A 26951-nucleotide genomic window follows, 5' to 3' on the forward strand; every position below is an offset into this window, starting at 1 on the left:
CTCATAGTGACAGAGTGATCACTGAAATGTCTTTCAATCATTACTGAATCTCAATCATTAGTAGATGTTAACTACTTTTTTTATTGTTATTATTATAGAGTTTGCTCACTGTATTTTTGTTGTTCAGGTGCACCTTAACTGAGGCTAACAGGGCCTTGACATGAAAGCTGGGCTTTGCTTTCCCGTAGGTCTTTCGAGTGGTTAATTGGGTGAACTCCAGGAAGAATGCATGCTATTGTTAATGAATGTTCATGCTCAAAATTTCAGAGTAACCAATTTAACTCAGAACTGCTGTTTTTTGAAGGGACACTAGCCTAGCACGTAATGCTGTATTTCCTCAAGTATTTCAGAAAGTTTGCAGCTGTAACAACATAAGTACTTGAGGAGAACAGATAGCTTTTTTAGTTCTGGGCCAGCAATTCAAATCTGTTCAGGCTGACTTGCTTTTCAGTAGCTCAGGAAAAAAATCTAGTGGACAACTCCGTCTGTGCCAAAATCCATTCAACAAAGTACACAAGCACCATTTATGAAGTTACTACACCAACTCTCGTTTCACTTCCTGGTTGCGACACTGTACCATAACAGAGCAAAGTGAAATGGGAAATATTTGGTTTACCTGCTGCTCTCACGGGAATAATTAGATACATGAGGTGAGAGGTGAAGATGTTTCATTCATATTCTTCATTCCAGAATCTGAAGTCATTTTCAATATGAGAAACCCGGCACACTTAATTGCACAGGGATGGTCCCTCTTTATAACCTCCTGTCATTGTTTGCTTGTGTTTTGGCCCAGAGGAAACGAGTAGAGTATTTCCATCTCCTTTACACATTCCTGGGATTACTCATTTCCATTTCCTGTAATTCTATTCTAATCAGTGTTTCCGGTGATGCATATTACTGGCAGAAGTACCACCCAAAGTTTGTCTTCCCTGGTGTCTTTAAGTCTATCCTCTTAATATGGTGTTATCTGCTTAAAAGACTTCATGCTTTTCAGCAACCTGGTGTTAGAAATGTTTGTGTAGGAAGGAGCTCATTAAGAGAGTCTCTGAATCTGTTGTGTAAATTGTGTGGTGCTTTTATCTCCTCGTCTCAAAACTGATAGGAAGACTCAAAGCTTTCACTTTCTCTGTTTGGCTGCCTGATACCTTGGGTTTGGCTGTCACACAGGAGCAGATGCAGCAGTTTCCCAGCTGACCCAGCGCTGTCATATGAGGAAGGCTAGCACTTGCTCTCCAGTTCAAATGCCCCGTACCACCTAGTCACACATCTTAGGGATGTGCAGTGCCTGTCAGGAACTTGCTGTCACACTCTGCTTACTTTCCCTGTCTCCATAGAGGTGTCACTGTGTGAACTCTTACTCCTTGCCTGCTGTTGATGTGTAAATGGCTTTTTGACCTTCAGCTCCCTGTTTGTTCTACCTCTTTCTGGACTTTTTACCACATCTGGTTTCTGCTTCTCCTGGCTGCTGTTCAGCCACCACATTCCTGTCAAATAAACATCTACATTTTCTTCCTAGAAATGAGGCCTATTATTCTGTTGATTTTATTACTTTTCTCTTCTAATCCCTCCTCCTGCTCCCACTTGCATTCCTTTTCTGCCTCAATCTGGGGCAAAAAGAACAGAATTTTTAAAGGCAAGATAAAAACGTGTACTGGCTTTTCCATGCAGCTCATACAGTGCAACAGACAGCAGAAGCAGCAGAGAGGTTTGAATCACATTCAGCAGAAGTGAGCCTCTAACACTGCCCTTCCCAGAGTAAACCATCTTTTACAAGAAACCCAAAGCTGACATTTGCTGCTGTAGCTTTGAGACCAGCCTGTTTGTAACAAAACAATGCAGGCTGGATTTCCAGCGTGCCATTCCTTAACAGCCTGGAGTTGGTGTTCTCATTAACACAGTCTGTGTGTGCATTTGTACGCAGCTGTTTGCCAGTCGCCTTGTTTAAACGGTGGGAAGTGCATACGGCCAAATCGATGTTATTGCCCCTCATCATGGACTGGACATGATTGCTCTAGGTAAGTGTTGCTGAGCGCTCTCCCATGGCTATGCTGTTTGGCTCTTACTGAGCAGTAATTTTGAAGAATTGCAATTAATTTTGCAGCAGAGCATCTCTAGATCCTGTAAATCAGTGGTAACTGGACAACTTTCTCTTTATGGGCAGTCTGGAAAGACCTTAGAGACTGCTTTGCCAAGTGGTTGCCAAACATACAGAAATCACAGGCAATGGTGCATTTATGTGTGAGCAAGCAGGCAAACCTGCAAGTTTTAGCCTTATTGTAATGCTGTAAATGGAGGTGTTTGCTGTGATGTAATACAGGATGTTCTTCAGGAAAGTCGGGTTGCCTGCTCTCTGCAAGCATTCAGTCTGAACTCTGTATGCCTCAGCTTGAAGGCTAGGGTCATGCAACCAGCGTTACAAATGATAATTCTTCTTATGCTCAGTGTTGGGTGGTATCATTGTGTGGGGTAAAACGCAGTGCCTCTGAGTCAAGTCCCAGCTCAGATTGCCTGACAGTGCCATCCCTGTGCCAGGAGCAGCAAGGACTGGGCATAGATCTTGTTCACGTATGCTGCCTTTTGCAGAATTTTACCCATGCTTGTGCTTTGGTTTGCTGATTCATGTCTAACAGGGCCAGCAGCGGAGGTCTTCAAACCAGGAGTTGCCATCACAATGCGAGGCAGCATTTAAAAGTCTTAATTGCAGCTTTGCTTTTTAAAGATGATTTGTGAAGTTGGGGCATTTGGCTTCCAGGGGAGTCTGAGCAGGACCTAGCTTACTTTTGGGAAGCTGCTTTGTTCCACACTGCCATTAGGAGCCATTTACAGCCCTGGAGACGGAAGGCAGGAGGAATTGCAAGGGTGTTGTTGTGGTCAGGAATCAGATATAATAACACAACATGCAGCACAAGGTCTCTGCTCCCCACGTGGAAGATTATTGAGGGCCATGAAACACAAACTGGCAAAAATATCTGTACCTCAACTCCTCTCCAGCCGTGCCTGCCTGTCTCACTGATTTACCATTCATCTTAAGGCTCTGGATGAGCTACCTGCTTCAGCAATTGTGTTGTCCAAAATGAATAGTTTTCATTTGTGCTTATATATATATATAAGCGAAGCAGCTTAAATTTACTGCCAACAAGCAGTATTTGGCTGTAGGCTGAAAGTTACAGATCCAAAGTCTGATAATATTTCCATTTAGTATATGAGGCAGGTGAGCCCAAATTCACTGGATTCATCTGCCAAAAATTCTAGAGTTTATCACTGAGAATAACTTTCTGAGAGTTTCAGGCTGTTACCAAACTGGACTCCTCTTGTTATTATTTTTTTTCTCTGTGTGTGTGTGTGTTGTTTGGTTGGTTTTGGTTTGGTTTGGTTTTTTTTGTTGTTGTTGTCTGATTGTTTTTTTGTGGTGTGGTTGGTTGTTGGGTTTTCTTTGGTTTGGTTTTTGTTGTTTGTTTTTTTTGTGCAGGTCCACAGCTACCAGCAGCATTGTGAAACCCAAGAGAAGGTGGACCATTGGCCCTGTAGGCTTGTGGTCCAATAGCTCACCCCTTCAAGGGTTGTTTGAGAGGAGACTTCCCACACAGAACCGGAGGGGCTGAGGGAAGATGGCAGAAACAGGCAGTCGGATCTGTTCTGTGTTTTGTTAAACATTGGCCTCGCTCCCGGTGGCTCTTTACAGGGTAGGACACTGTGCTGAGGACTCAGAAACTATACAGGCAGAACAGGAGTAGGTGCCACGATAGCAAAGATTCACTGTTGCTGGTTAACTAGGTGTGATTTACAAGGGGAAGTTGAAAGGGCCAAAAGCTTTTATCAGCATCCAGGAGTAGACGAGCTCCAAACCAGTCCATGATGAGTCACGGTTTACATTAGACATCATCTCCTTCCCTTTCCTATGTAGTGCCTTGAGCTACGGCCCTCTAATCCCTGGTGCAGTTTCAGACACCTTCACCACATGCCTCGCTGTTGATCTTCCTCTGCATGCTCACCGCAGCACTGACATTGTTTTGTTTGTTTTGTTTTGACACAGGAAACGGAAGGCTGGATTCTATCCCTTTTAACAGCAGAGCAGCAGTTTTACACTCAGAAACCTTTCTTCAACCTAGGTACCAGGGCTTGGAATCTAATGCAGTGTAAATCACATCCATCGCTTCCCTTCCCCCCAGCTCCCTTGTTTTGTATTTTTTTTTTTTGTGATATATTTTTTCTATACACTCCATTTTAAAAGAAATCCTCTGTATTTTCCATTTACAAAAGTATTATCAAATATATGCTGCTACACATACACCGTACACACATACACACATACCAAGGCAAAGATTCCTCCTGTCCGCTGAGGAAGGAGTTGTGTATGGCGAATGGTCCCTCCCATTTCTTACACACAGTAAGCTAATTAAAACGTACTATACTGCCAACCATGATTAAACAGAATAATGTGGCAATCGTCTGCTTATCACCTGCCAAGGCACATTGAAGTCCAGCAATCCAATAGTAAGGAGTAGTTACGTAAGGCTAACCAGGCAGCTAAACGTCACGTCAGGCCTGTTTCTGAACTCAACGCTGATGTAAATTAGAGGTACATCTGATAAAGCCCGTATTGTAAGCAGAGTTTCTGGTAGGCATAAGAACATGCTGTAATGTTCGTTATGTGACGCTAATGTCCTTGGAAAGAGACTTAATGGAAGGCATTGACGTGGATTTTACCTGAGCTTTGTCGGTAAAATAGTCAAAAATGTAAAAGAGATGAGAGAACATCATTTCATCTGGAGAAAGGCAGGCAATGTCTAGGCAACAACAGCCTCTGAGGCTTTTTGATTTACAGGCAGCTCAGGTTTCACTCGAGGGCTGGATAATCCAGGGTGCAGCAGTGGGCAGCAGTCAGACCGCCGAAACCACCGCGTCCCACTTGGAAGGGGACTCAACACCCCCTGCCTGCAACCAGCACCCCTTTCCTGAGAAAACTATGCAGCACATGTCTAGCAGCTGCCTGAAGTTTGGCTAGCCCTGGAGGAGGGAGAGAAGGCACAGTAGTGTTTACAGGAGAAACTTTGCAATGTGCTTACAGAAGGGTGGTACTTGCATCACGCAGAACCCTCAGAGAACTGGAAAAGGCCTCTCTTGAACACACACACACGGGCAGGAATGCCCAGCTAGGGAAAAGAAATACTGAGAGCTCACATGCTGTCAGATTTCTCTTTTGCACACTGCCGATCCCATTGCATGTGAGAGCAGCGCGTACTTGAGCGCCGTCATTAAGTCGTACTCTAATGAACCGCGGTGCCCAGGCTTACCCACGGTTCAGCAGTGTGGTGAAATTGTAAGGTGGAAATCACACACATGTGTTGAGGTCAAATGTTTGCTGATTGTCATCAGATCGCTGCAAGTCTGACCTGTGAAGGAAGATGTTAGAGTGAGAACCTGAGAATCATTTGTCAGAAGCTCAGTTTTTCCCCAGTAATGATAACAAAGCATGATTGGCAGCCAACACCACAAAAGAAGGAGTAAGAATATAAAAGAAAATAAATTTTGTTCTCTGCAGCATTACTGCTTAGTTACCCTCTGGATTATGAGTGTGCACACCCTGCCCCACCCTTTCCCCCTTTATGAATTTACCTTCCTTTTATGAATGCATGAGAGAAATGTGATATGACACAAAAATGAGCTAATAGTTATGGGAGTAGGCCACTAGAAAATACTGACACATAACTGATGGCTGTTACGACCAAACAAGACCAAGACCGAAACAAGTGAACGTGAAAACCCCAGAGGAAACAAGTCAAGCTGTGAGCCAGGAACAGCTTGCAGCCAGCTGGAAGAAAAGCAAATAGGTAAGGAAAAGGAGTTGTTAAGGGGATGAGCCAAATTTTTCTGCAGGTTCCTTCCCGGTGGGAGCTGCAGCCAGCTGAAGAGTCGTTCCAGCTCCTGCAAGCTTCTTTTTTCTCATGGATAACACGTAGCCACAATCTTCTGGCTCCCAGCTCGACAGCCATCAGCGTTTACAACTCTGGTTCAAGGTGGTGTTTAATAAATGATACCCACGCTTCATCACATAGTCGCCACCACGTGTCGGCACTTACTTTCCTTGACCTTCTTGCTGCTGTGAACAGTGGATGAACGGGCACCGCAGTGAGCAACGTGGCATACGTCAAGGGAAAGAGTGCCTCAGCCAGAAAAGCAGATCTTTATTTATGTCACTCTCATGTTTTTAAAAAGTCGATGGTCCCGTTTTCAGTGTGCTTCTCTGGTACGTGCCCTCACTGCCCTGGTGATCTCCGGAGCAAGACAGCTGTGGTTAGGAAGGTGCTCGGAGCTGGCGGGACATCACTGGAGACTTTGGGGGCCGAGGGTTGGCTTTTAGCACTGCAGCTTCACACTAGTGACTAGTACATGGAGTTTGGGGATATACTCAGTCAATACGTTTCATAAGCTGATGTGGTGGTAGGACAGAGTAGCTGAAACTATAGGCTGTTATATTAGTGCGGTTGATGATGCTTTGATACTCGCTGGAACATTTTTCCCTTCCCCGTTCTGTGCTGTATTGTCATTTATGTCACTGCTTGTGTGTGTTAAACGACTTCTGTGTGATGCACTTTACACTGTAAATAAAGTTGCACCCTGTTTAGTACCCATATAGAAGCAACATCGCTTTTTTATTTTCATAGCACCTAGCAACAAAAATGTGTAGCTACCCTTTTGAACCTGCTGGAAGATCACAAGCACTGTGGAAACAGAGCTCCACTCAGGGGAAAAGATGAAATAATTGCCAGTAATCTGAGATACGTGTGCTGGATTATCCCAGGTCCTGAGATTAAAATGCAGTTATCAGGTGATTTTTCAGATCCCCTCTGCTGTTAGAGTGCATTCCGAAACCCGTAGGGGCTGAGCTTATCCTTGGCACCAACAGATCCTACAAAACCTGCTCCACTCACTGCTGACTCCAGATGGAGATTCAGCTCACGTCGTTCTGCACTGGCAGTGGAATTTTTAAAGCCACGGAGACTGAGAGGCGATTGAGGTAGAAAGTGTGCAATAACAGAAAGGAAACTGTGACTCCCACACCACACCTCCACACAATTATACGACATCACAGTGACCAGATTAAGGGTGTGGGTTTTTTTGTTTTTTTGTTTTTTTTTTTTTCAGGTAAATTAGTAAGCCTTTCCATGCTTTGATAGATGGGTGTAGTAAGAGGAGATTTCGGAGTGTCCAAAGCAGAGCTTCAAAGCCTTCCCGTCACCCGCCAGCCCAGACGCAGGCATGCGGTTATGGAGAGTGCTGCGAATGAGGCCCTGAAATCTGATGTGCATCTGATAGGAAAGAGGCAAATCTACAAACAACATTAATCCCCCAAATACTGCTGATAATCCCAAGTGGGAACAGCAGTGGGCTGCCCTCGCGCATGGGCTCTCAAGCCGTAGAAGCAGAGATCACAGCCCTAGGTAAAAGGAGGAGCGGTGGGAGCAGGGCCCTCGCCCTGCCCTGAAAGTCAAACAAGCTGAAAAGCTGGAGGGAGCTGCTGACACTTGTACCTCTCTGCAAAAGATGCTGCTCCTCACGGGGTGATGGATGTGGATCTGGGGTGCGGGATAGGCTGGGGATGGACCGGGGTCACCCCCTTGCCCTGCATGCGTGGCCTGGTGGAAAGGACACCCGGTTCTTCCCTGCGAGCACTGGGCTGTCACTTCATCTTCCCCTTTCATGGGAAAGACGACCCTTTTTTTTCTCCACCAAAGCCCTGCCAATGAAAGCAGGTGAGATTTAAGCACGATTATCGTCATTACTCAGGGCAGGCCTCCCTGCAGAGCCCCGAGGGGAGCCTAAATACCTTCAGACAGGGAGTGTTTTCCCATGGGGGAGCCCAGGGGCTCAGCTCCAGACCTGAGATAGCTTTTTGGGGGGCTGGATGAAAGCACGGGCAGGAACACGGCCTTGCCACCCCAGCTGCTCACCTCAGGAGTCCGGTTGGATTTTATTAAATAGCTGGGGTAACGATCTGGGGTTAGGGATAGACAGCTCATTAATTAATCCTGCTGGTAATGAGCAGGGATGTGCTGGGAGCAGCTGCGGGAACAAATTACATAAAGGGAGGATGATCGTATTAAGGGGGGAAATGACGTGAAATTAAAGTTGGGAATGACAAGTCGGTGCTTCTTGAGAAAAATAAATAAATAAATAAATAAATGACATAAAACGAATGTGCCCCAGGCATGAGGGCAGGCCTCTGCTTTGAAGAAGCTGCTGCTTGCTTGCAAATGTGCATCTGCTGCCAAAGAAGACCCCAAATGGAACAGGGTGGAAATAAATAAAAATAAATAAATAAAAGTCAAAAAAGCCTTCAAAGGGAGCCAAAACCACTCTTCCACTTCCCGCCCGATTATTTTGCACGGAGGGGGTGATGGTGTCCGGCTGGCAGGCTCGGGGCACGCTGCTGTGGCTGAGCACCCCCCAGGCACCTGGGACAGGAGAGGTGATGGCTTTTTCACATCCTATGGAGGTGCTTTTCCCTTTTTTTTCTGCTTGCAAGGAGGGACTGAGGCTCCCCAGCTATGCTGCCAGGGCGGGAAGGGATGGTTTGCACAAGGTGTTCATGCTTGCCCCTTTTCAGCCCAATCCCTTTTGTTTTTCAGATGGCTTTTCCAGTCTGCCCAGCTCGCTGTCAGCCCTGCTCCCACGCTCTAGGGCAGCGCCTCCCAGCTCAGCACTGCCTGCTGAGGTCCCGTCCACATCCTGCAGACACTTGCCTCGAGGACAAGGGAGCTCCTGGCCAGCAGTGCTGCGGGGACAGGGTGCTGCAAGGCGCTCTCCCAAAAAGCTGCTGTTTGAGGAGAGGCCCCAGCCCCACGCAGGAATGCCCTGCCGGTGCATCCGGGCTGCATCTGCGCAGGGCCGGTCACATTTTTGAAGGGCTTTTGCCCCTCCTGCAAGGGGAAAAAGCTTGCTGGCACTCCCTGCGAGCAGCAGCAGCATGTCAGGGCACGAGGAAATCTGCGGGCTGAGGAGCAGCTCCGCGTGCCGCCCGGCGGGGCTCCTCCTGGAGCCAAGGCGCCTGAGAAATAACCTGGCGCCTCGCTGGAACTGCCTCTGTCCCCCAGCCAAGCCACTCATCCTCGGGAGGAAATGGTTTTGAATGGTTTTGAGAATGGTTTTTCCCCAGAAACTCATCAGCAGGACTCAGGCTTGCTGTGAACCCCTCTGCCGGAGAAGGGCTTTGCTCGGGAACACGCACAGAAGGAGCACACGCACTTCTCCAAAAATCCATTCAGCTCTAAAACAAGAGGGCCGGGGATTCACAGAACATGTTTTTCCTCATGCAAAGGCACTGCCTTGTTGTCTTGTGCTCGTACAAGCAGGGTAAGGTGACCCAGGCTTACAAAGGAATTTGGCGCTGAGGGAGGGATGAAGTGGTATTACTGCACCGGCCAGAAATATTCCGATAACTGCAGGAAAACACAGTGGTGATGTGGCTGTGGGTGACGGTGCCCTGTCTTGCACCATCAAGTTTCTTTTGAGTTAGAAGAAAACAAACCTTGTACAAAAGAGGAAGGGGCCAGCCTTTTCTTTAAATTACTTTCTTGGTAGCGAAACAGCAAGAAATAGAGGAGAATATGGAGAACAGGAGGCAGGTGAGAAATATTCACCATCAGGGCTGCAACTTGGGGACCCAAGTGGAGTCCCCTGTCCCTGCCTGCAGGCACTCCTGGCCACTGCTGGCATCAAGGCAGCGAGATCTCAGGGCCTCTTTGCTAGCCCAGCCTGGCCATTTCAGTGCCCAGGCCTTGGGTACAGAGCTGCCACCAGCCTTACACCGCTCCTACAGCTTCCTTTTGAAACCTCTCCCTGTTTTCCAGCATCTTTCCAGGAGCTCCCAGAGATGGAGGAGCCAGAAACAGCTTTCTAGCAAGCTCACCTGCTCCCTATCCCTTTTTTAACACCCCTAGTGCCCCATGGAATGGAAAATCCCCGCTGGAAAAAACGTCAAAGAGCCTACACCAAGCAAAAACACTGCCCTTCCCTGAGTCAGTCAGCAGCTCCTCCGTTCTTCATCTCCTTTCACTCATTAACTTCCCCGTTTTGGGGTGGCTGTGCTTCAAGAGTCCTCCTCGGGGTCCCCATCCTGCTCACCCACACTTGAGCAGGATCTGGGGAAACAAAAAGCAAAAATCAGTTTAAAGCAAAAAATTTAATAAATAAATAAATAAATAAGCAAAAATCAAAAATTTAAAAAAAAAAAAAAAAGCAAAAATAAAAAATAAGCAGAATTTGGGGAAACAAAAGGGATTATTTTCTGCAAAGAGGCTGACCTCTGTACTCGGTGAGGACTCAAAGGGGGAAATGAGCCTAACTCTGTGCATTATGCGTTCTGGATTTTGCCTTGGAGACACCTAAACCTCAGACGGGCAGAGGGGAAGAAAAGCATTTTGTTAATGCCCAGGTACACGAGGCTGGCTTCCTGGGCTGCAAGCAAAGGAGTCTTCGGTGGTTTTGAAGCAACCAAAACGAGGATGTGGGAAAGAAAAGGGCAGCCTTATCTCCCGACAGGCCTGCGTTCTCCGGTGGGGGCTGCAGGCTCCTGGTGTATCTCACCGTGCCACATTCACTGGCCGTGACCTCCTCGCTGGGTGGAGCGTGGCACAGAAAGCCCTGAATAATTTAATATTGACCCAGCAGGGGAGGAAGCAAATAACTCACAGATTGTGATCGAGGCAGCTTTAGAGGAAAAGGAGACATCTCACTGCAGAGGAAAAATGTTGTCTGAGGCTGTGACTGCTGAGAAAACTGGACTTTGCTGCATGGTGTTGCTCCTGGATGAGGTTTCCAGAGCCTGTGCATGGAGGTTTGTACCATGGCTTCTCATTAAAGAGAAAAAGTCCCCAGGAAATTGTCTAAAGAGGAATAAAACATAACGCTGGGCTTGTTTTGCTGAGTCAGAATGATGCAAGGGTGCTCGGAAGGAACAAACACTGGCTTTGAGTCACCTGATAAAATCATGTACCTTGACTATCTCTCCAGTCTGCTGACAGTGAATGGCTTCAATGAGCAAAATCCTCGGTAGCCTGGCTGATCTTTCCTCGTAATGCACTTTGTTTGCACGTCCCCTGCTTTGCCCTGTGCCCTGTGCAGCACGCGGGCCCGGGATGGAGTCCTGCACAGCTCACTGTGTGCAGGACTTCTCTAACAAAGACAACTGGTGTTGAGGAAGAATAAATCACAGATCACAGGACCACAGAACGGCTGGAAGGCACCTCTGGAGATCGCCTGCTCCAACCCCTGCTCAGGCAGGGACACCCAGAGAGGAAACGTCCCTCTGAGAGGCTCCACTGCAAGCCGTGTTTGTGCTTAAAGAGCAAAGGATGTAAAAAGGGCTTTTAAATTTGGTGAAATTTAAAGAGGGTAGACCTGGGGCAGAACGTCCATACACACCCACTGCCTCCAACACATCCCCACTGAGCCTGCAGGGCTGCGGAGGGGGGCACGGTGCTCCGGCAGCTCCAAAAGCAGCTCCTGCACGGCTGGCAGAGTGCTGACAAGTGCTGGCTTATTGCTGGCGGCTGTGGGAAGCCCATTTATTCCACTTACTCCAGGAGGAGACTGGGAGATGCGGTGGCCTGCAACCCCCAAGTCAGTTTGGCAGTGGTTAAGTGGAGGAAAACAGCGGCTGAGTCATCTTTACTTATGACGTTGGACAAAATCTGGTCTCAAACATATTAAAAAATAAATAAAAAGCCTTGATTTTTTCCGTTTTGGCTCCTTTGCCAAATTTCCCCAGAACCCCTCAGCCAGCTGCCCACCGGCCTCACTGTTAACAGGAGCAAGCCTCCGGGTCTAGGAATCACAAAACACAACCGCAACAAGCAAAGTGAATCTGCAAAGGCATGCGAGCGCTGATGATTTGCCAAAACGTGCCCCAAAAGCAACATCCCAACCACTGCCCCTGCACCACTGGGTGTCTCAGCAGCCACTCTGGCAGAGACCAGCATGTGGTCCTGTGATGCTGGAAATGGGTTTTGCTTTTTTGAAATGGGAGATGGTGAGCAAAGCTAGGGAGCAACCAGAGAAGGGGGCCAGGCTCTCCAGTGAGTACTTCCTTATGGTCCCATGCCGTTCCTTCCCTTTTCCAGGAATAACCCACCCTGCCACACAACAAGCATGCTTGCTGTCTGAGAATGCTGATGGCGACCGGGCCTTTATTCCAGCACTAAAAGGAGCAGTGAGTCAGGAGAGACCTTAACTTCGTTAAGAGCTTGAAGGACTCCAGAACTAATTTGCCTGTCTAGACCAGCGCAGTGTCTGGGTGCTGCCTCTCCTCTGTTGTTGCAGCATCTCTCGCAAATGTCGAAATTAGAGCATGGTTTTTCAAACTCAGAATTTCCTTTCTCTGTGTTGCATCACCAGCTCTCATTATTTCATTTCTGCAGCTTTTTCTTCTCTTTTTTTTTTTTTTTTTTTTTTTTTTTTTGCACTGTCCAAACACTTCTTGAGCTCTGGCAGCTCGGTGCTGTGACCATGTCCCTGGGGAGCCTGTCCCAGTGCCCGACCACCCTCTGGGTGCAGAACCTTTCCCTAGGTCTCTTCTTAGGTCTCAGAAAAGCTGCTCACCAGTCCAAGGCATCACTCAGGTGAAGCCCTGCAGGAATCCTGACACCATCCCAGGACACAAGACCTTGGAGAAGGTCACCTGAACCCCGGTGTGGGTGCCCAGCCCTCTCGCCCTCAGCCAGAAGCATCTTGCGTCAGGTTGGGATGCCCAGGGCCTGTTAATAAATGTCACATTTCTCAGAAAGCCCTCAGAAGTCATTGAGGTGTTGCTGGGAGAAGAATTGCGCTGCTATAAACCCGGATTGTTTGGCTCCTCTTAATTAGCCACAAAGTCAGTAAACATTAACTACGCAGGCGGGTCATGTGATGCACGTAGATGGTTAGGTCCCAGATGAAGGCTTGCATTTATCTATATATTTATTTATTTTGGGGGGCCCTGTTCTTGGAGGTGGAATCTCTGGTGTCTGCAGAAAACGAAGGCAAGGCCCCCTGCGTTTCCCTGCACACACAGCACAAGCACCATGGTCAACTTGAAAGCCTCCCCCCAAAACCTCAGGCAGAGGTTGAGGTTCAGCCCAGCTTCACAGGGAGGCTGGAAAGAGACCCAGTGCTTCTCTCTCTACTTCGGGCACTGCCACAGCTCTGAAGAACCGTGGCTCGGGCCACAGAGATCGACACTTGGTGGGGAAAGCCAAAGTTTTGTTTCCTTCTCGTGCTCGAGGTACACGATGGATGAGGCAGGTTGAAGGGGAGCCTCTCCATCCCAGGGGTCTGGCTGCGTGCCTCCTCCAGCCTTCTCCTCATTGCATGAATCACAGCCACCTCTGAGCACGTGGAAGAGGCAAGTGAGTAGGTGCATGTCTCATGAGGCCGGTAGTGGTGTTTCTTCCTGTCTGCTTTAGGGCATCCCAGCCGAAGACGAGTCCTCAGCTTGTTTTGATCTGGCTAGTGATTTTGGTTGCTCTGGTTTTCAAACGCTTTATTACAGGCACCTTCAGGGAGCCTAGGGTTTTTCAGGATGTGGGGATGTGGTGGCCATCCTCCCACCCTGCTCCTCGCTCTAAAAGTGGTCATGTGAGACTTCTGCAGGTTGACGCTGCGTAATTTGCACATCCAAAAATGCAATTGCTTTGAAACCTGTCAGCTGGAGTGCTTCTGCAGTGTAAACACAGGCTCTCCAGCATCGCCTGCTCAGACACAGAAATGCAACTGCATGTGTAATTTTGGGGGACTGGAGCTTCTGCACATCTCCCTTCAGTGAGGATTACATTTCTGTCCCTGAACCTTCTTGATATCACAGGCTCTGTGTTTTTTAAGCTTAGCTCCGTGCCCGCACACAAACACCTCTTAACCCGAGTCAGCTTCCACTGCATCAGGAGGTGCAGCACACTTGTGTCTGGGTACGGAATTGAGGTGCTCCGGGGGAGCATGTGGTACTGGAAGGACAGGGTGATATGGGAATATCACACCCTCCTGATAGGGCCCTGGACAACTCTACAGCCTCAGCGTGCAAACCACATCAAGCAGTACTAAATCATCCACGGTGGGTGCATCGCTGCTGAAGGCCAAACTCCTCCAATAGCGCTGTATTGAAAGAAAAGCTGGGGGGTGCCAGCATCTCTCCCTGCAGAAAGGAGAGAGACAAAAGAGTTAAAAGAGATGAAAACAAAAGCTACAGGAGAGGTCAAGAATGAAGTGAAAAGCAACACAGGGAAAAGGCTAAAGAGAGAGAAAGGGAGACAAAGCAAACCAGCCATGTGAAAAGCGGAGGGTGTCAAGTCCTTGGAAGCAAAGTTTGTAAAGTACACCAGTTTGTTATATGGATAGGATGTGGAGTGAAATTAAGAGCTGAAGCTCCATTACCCACCCACTGCTTCTCAGATGCAGCTTCCCGCAAAAGGCATTAGGCAAGTAAGTGTCCACCCTGGAGACTGGGTTTGACATTAGGACACCTGAATGGCAGCAGCCAGAGAGAGGACAAGGTGAAACTGCATAAGCCTGTCTCTGGCATGCATGGATTATTTACTTTCTGTTACTGAGCTTTTAAAAAGCAGTTAAGGGAAATTACGGCTTGAAATTCTCTGTGTCGCTTTGCAAAGCATCCAGGCACGGCAGGGATCCTGCATGTTGCGTTTGGCCCAGATGCAGGTGCCACTTCATCGATAACATGCTTAGGAAAGCTGGGTTGTCACTGAGCCCAGGACACCTCACTCACAGGAGGTGCACTTGGGATGCAGGGAGCTGAGGGGGCCTGGCAGGTGGTGGTGGGGCTGAGCAGGACCCACCAGTCCCGGGACAAGCTCTGCCAGTTCCCTGGAAGAGCAGGGCTGATCCTGGGAAGCAGAGTGCGTGCCAGCCTGCTTTCCTTCTCCTCCTTTTTTTTTTTTTTTTTTCTCTCAGTGTCTCATCTCATCTTTCAACCAGACACGCTGTGCCAAGTGTTTAAAAGACTCCGGGTTATTGCGCTGCTGGTGTGTTATCCTAGGAGAGAGAAGCGTGCTCGCTCTGTGAGTTAGGCTGGCACAACACGCAGCACACCTACCTAATTATTAAATATTTATTGCGCCTTTAATGGGTCAGTTACAAAAGCAATATCTTCCCGAAGAGCAGGCTGGAAGGAAAGGGAAAGTGCAATTAAAGGCTCCTGTTTCATTGCAGTGTCAGGGCCAGATGAAACACTCCTACTTTCCATTGAAAGGGGCTGGCCTTCCCATGATAAATGTGATGTGGCTAATTCTTGTAAGCACTGCCTCCTGCAGATTCCTCCATTCCACCACTGCTTAATGCACCCGAGACAAGGCCAAAATCATGTTTTCCATGAAATTGTCCCTTCTACTGCTTCACACGCTTGAGGATATTGGCAGATACCATGGTGTTTTGGGGAGGCTCTTGTGTCCTGGGTATGCTCAGGGGAGTGTGAGACTTGTGAGAAGTCAGCATAAGCTGCTGGACCTCACGTCAGTGCCTGGCAAAGCAACAGAGAAGATTACTCAGAGGGATATTGAAAATCACTTGAAAGGCAATGCAGTCATCGGGCAAAGCCAACACGGGTTCAGGAAGGGGGATTCATGGCTATCTAACTTCATGTCCTTTCACAACCAGGTTACCTGCCCAATGGATGAAGCGGTCCCGTGGCCTGCAGCTGCTGCTGCCACCTTCTGAGGTCTTTTGGCCCCAGCACCAGATTTTTACTGAATCCCCACACAGATGCTAGAATGGGCCAAGGGATGCCTGAGTCCTGCCTACTCCTAGGTGGTGCTGATTAATCTACTTTGAGGGCACCTAAATTCAGACCCAACAACTCTCTCCCACAGCGCATCAGAAAGCCACAACTCACCCTTATTGGAGCAGGTTTTCCTGCAAAAACAATACAAAAAGGCCGGATTTCTGAGGCCTCCGTGGCCTGCCTGCTCTGCCCTCCGCCAGGGGGGCAGAGGGAGGAAAAGGCAACGCTGCCAAGCCACAGACACAAACCATGCGGGGCTGGCTCTGGGGCTGCGGAGGGTGTTCACAGCCCGTGAGGATGTGTTTTGGGCAGCCTGTGAGGATGTGTTTCCAAAACACGGGGCAGGCACCGGGAAGCGCAGCAGGCAATAAATGCAGATTGAAGCGGTTCCGTGGCGGGGGCCCTCCGGCTGCTTCCACGTGGGCAATTGCTGGGCTCCTGCCAAGGGGGGAACCGCGGAGGATGCCGGAGTCATCAAAATGGGGTTTTGAGGAGGATAAAGAGCAAAAAAAATAAAAAAAAAAAAAAAAGTGTTTGTTGCTGGGCACACGCAGGGTGGGAGGGGTGCTTGGTGCTGCACCCTGTGCTTGTGGCAGTGGGAGACTCGGTGGAACATGGAATGAAATGGAATGGAATTAAATGGAAATTAAATGGAATGAAATGGGAGTTTGAATGGGAATGAAATGGGAATGAAACAGAAATAATGAAACAGAAATGAAATGGGAATAAAATGTGAATTAAAATGGAATGAAATAATACAATGAAATAAAATTTTTAAAATGAAAAAACTGACGCTGAAGTAAAAAAAAAAAAAAAAAAATTGAAACAAATTGAAACAAGGAAATAAAATGACATTTCAAAAGTGAAATAAAAATGGAGACTAAAATGGAAATTAAAATGGACACTGAAAAATGGAAATTAAAAAATGAAAAATAAAATGAAATAAAGGTAAAATGAAATAAAGCGAAATAAAATGAAATTTAGAAAATTAAATGACGGGAGGCAGTGAAATTTTCATTTTGGAAAATGAAGTAAATGGGAAATGGGATTAGAAAAGGAAAAATAAATGAAGAAAAGTACAATGAAATGAAGTAAAAATAGAAGGAAACAAAGTAAAGTAAAAGGAAATAAAGCGAAATAAAACGAATTTTTTTTTAAAAAAAAAAAAAAGGAAAGGAAAAACGAAATAACAAATAAACGAAGTAAAACGAAACGAAACGATGTAAAATGAAATAAAATAAAAATGGAACAAAGCACGGCGACATCAAACGAAATAAAATGACATAATGTGAAGCGTGAGGGGCTGGCACGGCGGGGCCGGTGCCGCGGGCCCTGAGGCGCGGCGCTTCCTGCCCGCCATTACGCAGCACTTTTCCGCCGCCGCCACATGCACTGCCCTTCCCCCCTCCCCCTCCACGCGGTGGTTTCGCCCGCCCCTCTCCCTCCCCCCCGCCTCGGAGGCGGAGTGGTCTCTCCCCCCGCCCCCCTCCCGGCGCCCCGATGCCATCCTCGCCCGCGGGCAGCCGAGCGGCGCCCTCCGCGCCTGCGCGGCGGCGCGCGCGGCGGCGGCGGCTATATAAGGGCGGGCGGGGGGGCAGCGGCGGCAGAACGCTGAGGCGGGCGGGCGGCGACGGGCGGGTGGCACGGAGTGCAGCGCAGTGCGGCGCGGTGGAAGCAGGAGGCAGCGGCAGCAGCGCAGCCGGGACGCGCGTGCGCACGCGGCGATCTTGGCCCTCGGGCTCCCTTCTGGCCGCCGTGAGCCGTCGCCATGGTGAAGAGCGTGGGCAGCCTGGTGAGCCGCTGCGCGCCCGGCGGCCGTTGGGCGACCGTTGGGGCCGTTGGGTGGCCGTTGGGCGCCGCCTGAGGGGAGCCACGCGGTGGCGGTGGGGGGGGGGGGGGGGGCGTGTCGTGAGGGGTAGGGAGAGCCGGGCGCTGGGTTTTAAAAGAGTGCTGAGGGGGGGCTCGGAGCTCGGTCAGCGTCCTCCGAGCGAGGTGTTTTTGGGGCAGGAGGGTCCTGTGGGGCTGGTCCCGTGGTCCTTGCTCGCGATGCGGCTGCCAGGGGTGATGCCTGGCGCTGGGGGTGGGGGTGTGCTGCCCCCCGCGCCTGCCGGGCAGCGCCCTGCTGCAGTACAGTGGAAAGCGCCGCGCTCTTCCCGTGATGAACCTCGGAGGTGTTTACGTCTGACAGCTCTCGTGGCCACAGCTCAAATACCTGCGGAGGCAGAGAGCTTAAAGCCAATAAACTGCCTTATTTTCCCCAAAATGGGTTATTACAGAAATTCAGCCTCATTTTTGTTTGCATTCCCCCCCTATTTTGCCCTATGGAGCTGCAGAAGAGGATAGCCTTGAGTAAGATTTGAGGGTTTTGGTGTAGTCTTGGAACGCTTAAAAATGGAGTCAGCAGACCTGGTTTTGCAAGGGGAGCGTGCTGTAGTGCAAAGGGTAGTGCGGGCTTCCCTCCCCTGCTGTCTGTGCGCATTGATTTAAGCACAGAGCTGGACTCGGAGCACAGCCGTGTTGCTTGTCCACCGAGGGCACGGACTTGGGTCATGCTGACAACAAGGTCTTAACGTGGGTAAAACATTGTGCAGTGCAGCTGAGCTTTACAGATTAATTCTGAATTGCAGCGAGGCAGACCTGCATTCTGTTCAGAAGCGGATCTGTTCAAACCCCTTTTTCTATGGCTTGCAAAATTTAATTGTTCTGTATGTGACTTTAAAGCAACGTGAGCATGACACCTACCTAGATACGGTCTGTGACCTAAAAATGTCTTCAAATCCTGACCAGCTCCCGAGGAGTGGCTGCCTGCAGCACACTCTGCTAGTCCGCCACAGGTTCCCAGTAGTGCACCCATGACTTAAGTATGTCACCCTGAGATGGATGACTTGTGGAAACTGTAACAGGTTTGGATGACGGGGCCACAGTGCCTTTTAAAGCAGAAGCTAACAGGATGTAATAAGCTGTTTAAAAACCTGGTGTTGCTGAAGCCTTCCTCTTCATGCCAGCTGCCTCTACTACCTGAGTCACAGCAAGTCATGGCGACTCGTGGTTTGGGTGATAGTTCTAGAAGTGGTCTCAGCTAATGAGCTCGGGCGGTTTAGTCTTTGGTCTGTTTATGCTAGTTCCTTTTTTTTTTTTAAAAAAAAAAAAGCACTAAATTATGTAGTAGCTATTGGCAGTCAGCTGATGATGGAGTTAATCCAAGTTCAAGGGTGACTTGATAAGTGTTGGAAATATTTATGACTGAGGTGCTGTGTTAAAGCTGTCTTGTGCTGCTGGGGGCAGTAGACTTCTCACAGCATTCTCCGTGGTCAGTAGCCTCCATTTTGAGGTATTTGCTGGTCCTGGGAATCCCTGCTGCACTGGGGCCTCTCATCGCCACCTGTTTTCTCTGACTTGGTCCTTGCAAACTGAGATTTGTTAGCAGAGAATGCAGCATGCGTAATTCTGCTGGAGGAGGCTGCAAGCAAAATGAGGCCCTCCATGTGCTCAGGGAGGAGGTTGTAGCTGAATATTCAAAAAACTGGTCAGAGGTTTTCCCCACAGTGAGATGAAAGTATTGCTAAGGAAGTTGTAAAGATCCTCTTAACAGTGTAACCAAGTAGGAGGTGTCCTGCCTGTTAACAAAGCTTTTCATATGAAAGCTTGTCAATTCACACAGTTAACACAGAATGCAGGTCAGAAAGGTCAAGTAGTTTTTCTGTCGCTGTTGTCTTCAGGGTCTTTAGGCTCTCTGGGAAAAGAATCAACACTTTCTCCCAGTTTGGTATCTCTTGACTCAGGAGAGCCAGCACCTTTGCACCCTGTGTCTCTCCTTGGGCTCCCCACAGCAGCTTCATCTGATAGTGGAGGTGCCTCGTAGGGTAACCCCTCACTGCAGACCAGACCTCCAGTGGTGCATGGTCTGTGGCCAGCAGGAGGAATCCTGTCCTCCCACTCCGTCCTTGTTCCGCACAATAGCGACCCGGGATGTGCGGCTGTATGACCACTGCATCCCTGGGCTGGACCTCCCACAACAATTATGGAACTGGATAGAAGAACCAAAATTGAGGAAGATGGTCTGATTGGTGGGTGCAGGAGCTAGAATTAGCGAAGACCTGGTGTGATGTTAATGCAGAGGTGTGGGAAGCCATACCAAAAAATCTAGCTGTATGGCCTGGATGTGTGAGGAGCAAGGCGTGGCTGAGGAACTTGAGGTTCAAGTAGCTGCAGGGAGCAGATTGCATGGACTGCGACATGCATGACCATGGAGCTTTGGTGTGAACAGGGTGCTTCTGAGGTTGGGCTACAGGAGCTCATTCTGTGGTAGAACAGTGGTGTGGGGAGACAGGAAAACTGCTCTCATCTCTCTGACTGAGAGCAGGCATCAGGGAGCGTTAGCTGCTGATCTTACAGCAGGGTAGGCTCTGAGCAGCCAAGGTGCAAGGGTGGAAGAGCTCAGCGTGTGGAGGCTGCGTGTCTGAAGATAGCTGCACTGGGAGGCTGCGAGAGCTTCAGTGGGAAGCTGTGATGCCTGATGTATTTGGATTTGGAGCAAGTTAGGAAAACTTCCATATGCCGACGAATGCTGGCGGGGGTTCCTCTCCTTATTTGTTAAAACTCTTACTAATTAGGCTGCTTGTGCTCTTGGCTTTTTGCCTGCACGGCATTCTTTAAGTGGGGAGATGTTTTACTAAGCTCCAGTCTCAAGTTAGCTGGCATTGGTAGGACTAAACACGGCAGGGATGGCAGCACACATGTTGCCTTTAGTCAGCCTCTGCTGACAGCACGCCAGTGTGCTGCCCTGTGGGGATGAGGAGAGTGAAGCAGCAACTCTTTGGGTGCAATACCTGAAACGAAGCCTACCTCAGCAGCTCTCCTGAAGGCTGCGTTGCTGTGAGAGCAGAGTTCAGCAATACTGGAGTGGCTCGTCCTTTTTCTAGAAAGAAGGAAGTAGCTGATGAGCATCAGCATTTTCTGCTTCTGCCTGAGATACTTGTTTGCCCTCTGCTAGCATGCAAATAGTTATTGCTTTTAATGTCTTGCATTTCTGGAAAAACATTCAGTCTTTGAAAATACGGTTAATGGCATGTAAGGAGCCCTAAATTGCACAGAACATAATCCAGAAATGACTAGCATGACCAAGTGCAACAGACTTGTTAGTTACTTGTGTAGTCCACAGGTGTAGCATTGGCTATGCTACTGAAGTTACGCTTCAGTTCACTTGTTAAAGTAAGTAAGCTACTTATCCTGCGAAGCTGTTGCTCTAGAAAATACGCCGTAGAGTACACCACACAACATCAACTTGGTACTTTCTGTTGGCTGGAAGAGCGTGCAAAAGCTTGCCCTCAAATTCTGCAAAGGAAGGTGTTCCAGGAGAAAATGAAGTCTTTTCATCAAGCCACAAATGGAAAAAAAAAATTTGAAATCTTCAAGACCATGAGGATCACATTAAGAGTGTAGCAGTACTCAGTATGAGTTGAGGATTATAGGCCAGATTAATTTCTAGGCTAATTTCAGTAGTTCACTGAGTTGTGGTGACTGGGCGTTGTGGTATGTCCTATATGAGTCAGACACTGGTGGATGCTAGTTCTGATGAAAGCAACTCACACAGAAGCATGTGCATGATGATACAAATAGCTTAGTTTAAGGGAAATCAGTGTGTGAAGGCTGAGGGAAAGCTAGCTTTGGGTTTAGACTTTTTCCTTTTGCACAGAAGATAATGTCCTTAACATGTTCAATTCTTTCTTTTTATAGTCTGAGTTTGAGACAGAACTGAAGTCTGCTGGTGACAAGCTTGTAGTAGTTGACTTCTCGGCCACATGGTGTGGACCATGCAAAATGATCAAGCCATTTTTCCATGTAAGTAGCATTGTTAAGACCTGTTCTTGTCAGTGGCTGTGCTGAAGAATATATGAATATTTTGTGCTGCTTGTCAGTAATATGGAGGGAACTTCCTTTGTCCGCATAATTTGCATTATTTTCTGGAAGGGAGAGAAATTGCAGAAGTATCTACTCTGTTACTATGTAGTAAAATATACTGGTCTTTGATACAGCTGAGGGCTGACACTGAGCTGCTGCTCTCCTAAGGCTTCTACACATCTGCCTATGGGGGTGTAATAGTTACATTGTTTCAAGAATGGTGGAGTTGAAACAATATTTCTTTGTGTATATACTGGCTGTAATTTCTTCCAAATGCATGGAAATAAGCTGCAGCACCTTTCTGTGATCAGCTGAAGGCTGTAAGAGAAGTAGAGGCCTTTCTCCTGTATTTATTTAAGGCTTCTCTCTAAGGAATGGGTTTCAACAAGTTTCATCAGTCTTACGGGTATTGGAGCAGAAAATTATTTCTGCTTTGGTCAGTAACATAGCTGCTTTAAGACAATGTGGCAACTTGCACTGAGGGAAGGAGCAGCAGGGTTGCAATTTCTGTGAACATGTCTCTTACAAGCTAGCTTTCCTGGAGCACTAACTGCATAATTTCCTCTTTCATTCTAGAGTTTGTGTGAGAAATTTGGGGATGTGGTGTTCATCGAAATCGACGTGGATGACGCCCAGGTATGGTCAGGGGTGGTGCTGAGAGAGGGTTGCTGATGAGATCCATGCATGTGACAGTGAAGAATGTCTTTTAAATGCCCTTGGAGATGCTAAAACAAAATGAGATAGGGGCTTAGCAACTAAACTGAAAAGAATGTTCTTCTCAGGTGTCCTTTAAGAATTCAGGCTGCTTTGTCTGCATAGTCTAACCCCCATGGCATGCATTAGATAGCTTGCAAACACTGGTGCTCTGTGCTTTGGGAGGCAGTGTTAGTCTCAAAGGCCTTAATCTGTTTTGATGCAATCTTTCCTAAAACTAATGGCTCACAACTGCAAGACTGTCTGGTCTTTACACTGCCATTGGCACTGTTTCCCCTTTTATGTCTTGAATCAAGAGCAATAAAATGTCTGCTCTATAGCAATTCAAGCAACACTCAATAAGTACTTGAACAACATCAGGTTGAAACAGGAGAGTTGCTGTAGAGCTCTAGAGCCTTACAAATAGTGTTTTGATGCAGAGGCCTTTTAAAAAAAAAAATAGTCCAGGTATAGTGAACATGTTCTTGCTAAACTATGAATTAGATGCTGAGAAGAGGATCTGATAGGTTTGCTTCAGGGAGATGTTAATATCAGATGCTTTTGCTTCGTTTTGAACAGTAATGGCTTTGCCCTATTTCCCTAATCAGAAGGAGACTAGTGGGTTCTAAATTGAACGTCCTTCAGATGTGCACAACTGAAAATTGCTTTCTGTCTCTTCCAGGATGTTGCTACACACTGTGAGGTGAAGTGCATGCCAACATTCCAGTTCTACAAGAACGGAAAGATGGTAGGCTGGAGTTCATTTTCCTGGAAGGGGCAGGCCTCTTTCGAAAACTTAACAGAGAGGATTGGGAGTATTAGATCACGTGGTGTGCTTTCTCTTTATAATGTATCTGGGGCACAACTGGCATTGGGACAGTCAGGAGAGCAGTTGGTTTATCTTAGTGTTGCAGCAAATGGTAGCGTGGGCCACCAGCTAACTGATGAAGCAAGCCCTATTGATCAGGGTGGTGAGCTGAGTGTCACAGGTTGTACAGGTGGATCTTCAGGAGATACCAGGTTAAGTGTCCTAGACAGTCTCAGTGCCCTGCTTTTACCGATCTTGGTTAGCATTTGTTATCTGGATGGAAATCATGCTGAAGCAGAGACATGACTGGATTCCATGAATTTATGCAACCCTAACAGAAGCCTAGCTTCTGCTGAATATACACGCAGCTGAAACAGCTGCTTGGTGCTTTCACATAGACTGTACAACCTATGGAGGGGAGGTCATCCCTCTGCCAGAACCCCTCTGCATCCTCTGCCAAGGTGGACAGGTGGAACACAAGGTAGTGACAGCACAGGGTGCTGGTTATCCACCTGGAGTAGAGACACAGTGAGATAAATGCGTAATCTGGGGCTATAGTTTGAGGAAGCTGAAGATAAGCTTTTCTAATATTATAAAATGCCTGATATAAGATCATGGCTGAAGGCAATGGAATTGCTCCTTGAAAAGCAGGCGTTAAATGTTCAGCGAGCTTCCATTCAGATAAATATGGGGCCAAATGGTGAGTAATAATGAACCTTTGGTCTTCTCAGGATAAACTTCCACTGCTTCAAACAAAAAAATGGAAAAATCAATGTGTTCTCTGGACACATGGGTATCAAGCAAGCAGTCTTATGGCCTGTTGTGTAATGCCATACATATATTGCACCCCAGCAGGCAGTGGAAGGCAGCCAATGTTTTTGAGACATGAATGTAGCCTGTCTTTGCTGTCTACATTGCAACAGAGATGGTTTTTGTGGAAATCAGGCTCTGGGGCATGTAATTCTGAGCAATCCTTCCAGAATACGATAGGAACGGGTCTGGAGCGACCCAGGGTAACTTTAATATACATCTGCTGAGAGGTGACACCCAGAGTCCCTTCAAGCCTGTATTTTTTAGTTCTTATGCAACACTGGTTCAGGATCAACTGTTTTTTCCTTTTACATGTTAAAGCCTCCCAGCCGTGGTAGTCTGAAAGTGATTCTTAATAGAGTGCACCAGTTTTTGTGAGCTGAGTGGGAGGTGAATAGCGTAGCCCATGCAAAATGCTCCCTGTTTTGGGGCATAAGGAAATCTTAGTGGTAGCAGGGCTGATTAGTCCTATGTTTCTGGCTGTTACGCAACTAGATGTTATACACTTCTAAAAATTGCTTTCTTTACAGGTGCAGGAATTCTCTGGGGCCAATAAAGAAAAACTGGAAGAGACCATTAAAAGTCTAGTCTAATCTCCAGCCATGGGGACACTGGAGCATGCCTGCTTCGGCTAAATTATAGCCTGTAACTTTTCTACTTAAAAAAAAATCCGATCAAGCTATCTAGGTTAAATGGTGGAAACTTCTTGGTCTATGTAAATGAATACAATAAAGTGTAAATTCTACACTTTTGGTTATTGCCTCGTGCTTGGGTGAAGATGTGAGCAAGTTCTTAATGTCACTGAGGTGCCAGTTCTGCTGTGCTAAAGGAATACTGTCTGGGTGCAAAGGCTCTTGTCAAGCAACAATCTAATACGGGGTTACTGCTGAGTATGGGAAGTGAGTGTTGAAAGGTATCACTGATGGTTCTTTAGGAGAAGACTGCTGGCACATCACCCAGGTGGTAGCTGCCACCCTCTGTCTGAAGGGTGGCTGTCTGAAGGGTGGCTGTCTGAAGGGTGGCTGTCTGAAGGGTGGCTGTCTGAAGGGTGGCTGTCTGAAGGGTGGCTGTCTGAAGGGTGGCTGTCTGAAGGGTGGCTGTCTGAAGGGTGGCTGTCTGAAGGGTGGCTGTCTGAAGGGTGGCTGTCTGAAGGGTGGCTGTCTGAAGGGTGGCTGTCTGAAGGGTGGCTGTCTGAAGGGTGGCTGTCTGAAGGGTGGCTGTCTGAAGGGTGGCTGTCTGAAGGGTGGCTGTCTGAAGGGTGGCTGTCTGAAGGGTGGCTGTCTGAAGGGTGGCTGTCTGAAGGGTGGCTGTCTGAAGGGTGGCTGTCTGAAGGGTGGCTGTCTGAAGGGTGGCTGTCTGAAGGGTGGCTGTCTGAAGGGTGGCTGTCTGAAGGGTGGCTGTCTGAAGGGTGGCTGTCTGAAGGGTGGCTGTCTGAAGGGTGGCTGTCTGAAGGGTGGCTGTCTGAAGGGTGGCTGTCTGAAGGGTGGCTGTCTGAAGGGTGGCTGTCTGAAGGGTGGCTGTCTGAAGGGTGGCTGTCTGAAGGGTGGCTGTCTGAAGGGTGGCTGTCTGAAGGGTGGCTGTCTGAAGGGTGGCTGTCTGAAGGGTGGCTGTCTGAAGGGTGGCTGTCTGAAGGGTGGCTGTCTGAAGGGTGGCTGTCTGAAGGGTGGCTGTCTGAAGGGTGGCTGTCTGAAGGGTGGCTGTCTGAAGGGTGGCTGTCTGAAGGGTGGCTGTCTGAAGGGTGGCTGTCTGAAGGGTGGCTGTCTGAAGGGTGGCTGTCTGAAGGGTGGCTGTCTGAAGGGTGGCTGTCTGAAGGGTGGCTGTCTGAAGGGTGGCTGTCTGAAGGGTGGCTGTCTGAAGGGTGGCTGTCTGAAGGGTGGCTGTCTGAAGGGTGGCTGTCTGAAGGGTGGCTGTCTGAAGGGTGGCTGTCTGAAGGGTGGCTGTCTGAAGGGTGGCTGTCTGAAGGGTGGCTGTCTGAAGGGTGGCTGTCTGAAGGGTGGCTGTCTGAAGGGTGGCTGTCTGAAGGGTGGCTGTCTGAAGGGTGGCTGTCTGAAGGGTGGCTGTCTGAAGGGTGGCTGTCTGAAGGGTGGCTGTCTGAAGGGTGGCTGTCTGAAGGGTGGCTGTCTGAAGGGTGGCTGTCTGAAGGGTGGCTGTCTGAAGGGTGGCTGTCTGAAGGGTGGCTGTCTGAAGGGTGGCTGTCTGAAGGGTGGCTGTCTGAAGGGTGGCTGTCTGAAGGGTGGCTGTCTGAAGGGTGGCTGTCTGAAGGGTGGCTGTCTGAAGGGTGGCTGTCTGAAGGGTGGCTGTCTGAAGGGTGGCTGTCTGAAGGGTGGCTGTCTGAAGGGTGGCTGTCTGAAGGGTGGCTGTCTGAAGGGTGGCTGTCTGAAGGGTGGCTGTCTGAAGGGTGGCTGTCTGAAGGGTGGCTGTCTGAAGGGTGGCTGTCTGAAGGGTGGCTGTCTGAAGGGTGGCTGTCTGAAGGGTGGCTGTCTGAAGGGTGGCTGTCTGAAGGGTGGCTGTCTGAAGGGTGGCTGTCTGAAGGGTGGCTGTCTGAAGGGTGGCTGTCTGAAGGGTGGCTGTCTGAAGGGTGGCTGTCTGAAGGGTGGCTGTCTGAAGGGTGGCTGTCTGAAGGGTGGCTGTCTGAAGGGTGGCTGTCTGAAGGGTGGCTGTCTGAAGGGTGGCTGTCTGAAGGGTGGCTGTCTGAAGGGTGGCTGTCTGAAGGGTGGCTGTCTGAAGGGTGGCTGTCTGAAGGGTGGCTGTCTGAAGGGTGGCTGTCTGAAGGGTGGCTGTCTGAAGGGTGGCTGTCTGAAGGGTGGCTGTCTGAAGGGTGGCTGTCTGAAGGGTGGCTGTCTGAAGGGTGGCTGTCTGAAGGGTGGCTGTCTGAAGGGTGGCTGTCTGAAGGGTGGCTGTCTGAAGGGTGGCTGTCTGAAGGGTGGCTGTCTGAAGGGTGGCTGTCTGAAGGGTGGCTGTCTGAAGGGTGGC

General features: G+C 48.7%; 2 protein-coding genes across 3 annotated transcripts in view; both read left to right on the top strand.

The window, feature by feature from the left end:
- The window catches only part of SVEP1 (sushi, von Willebrand factor type A, EGF and pentraxin domain containing 1), a 126241-nt gene extending 119602 nt beyond the window's left edge, over nucleotides 1-6639 (top strand). For both annotated transcript variants that reach the window (XM_068667827.1, XM_068667826.1), the window contains 2 exons: nucleotides 1922-2015; nucleotides 4034-6639. In XM_068667827.1, coding sequence (XP_068523928.1) covers nucleotides 1922-2015; nucleotides 4034-4064 — 125 coding nt within the window. In that variant the 3' untranslated portion in view covers nucleotides 4065-6639. The remainder of the gene's footprint in view (nucleotides 1-1921; nucleotides 2016-4033) is intronic.
- A 10725-nt stretch (nucleotides 6640-17364) lies between these two features.
- LOC137848142 (thioredoxin) lies at nucleotides 17365-24723 on the top strand. The gene is made up of 5 exons (XM_068667102.1): nucleotides 17365-17558; nucleotides 21503-21607; nucleotides 22244-22303; nucleotides 23043-23108; nucleotides 24509-24723. The coding sequence occupies exons 1-5, from the start codon at nucleotides 17535-17537 to the stop codon at nucleotides 24569-24571; spliced, it is 318 nt and encodes a 105-aa protein (XP_068523203.1). The 5' UTR covers nucleotides 17365-17534; the 3' UTR covers nucleotides 24572-24723.
- The last annotated feature ends 2228 nt before the right edge of the window (nucleotides 24724-26951 follow it).

The sequence above is a fragment of the Anas acuta genome, chromosome Z (assembly GCF_963932015.1).
Source record: "Anas acuta chromosome Z, bAnaAcu1.1, whole genome shotgun sequence".
NCBI classification, from domain to species: domain Eukaryota; kingdom Metazoa; phylum Chordata; class Aves; order Anseriformes; family Anatidae; genus Anas; species Anas acuta.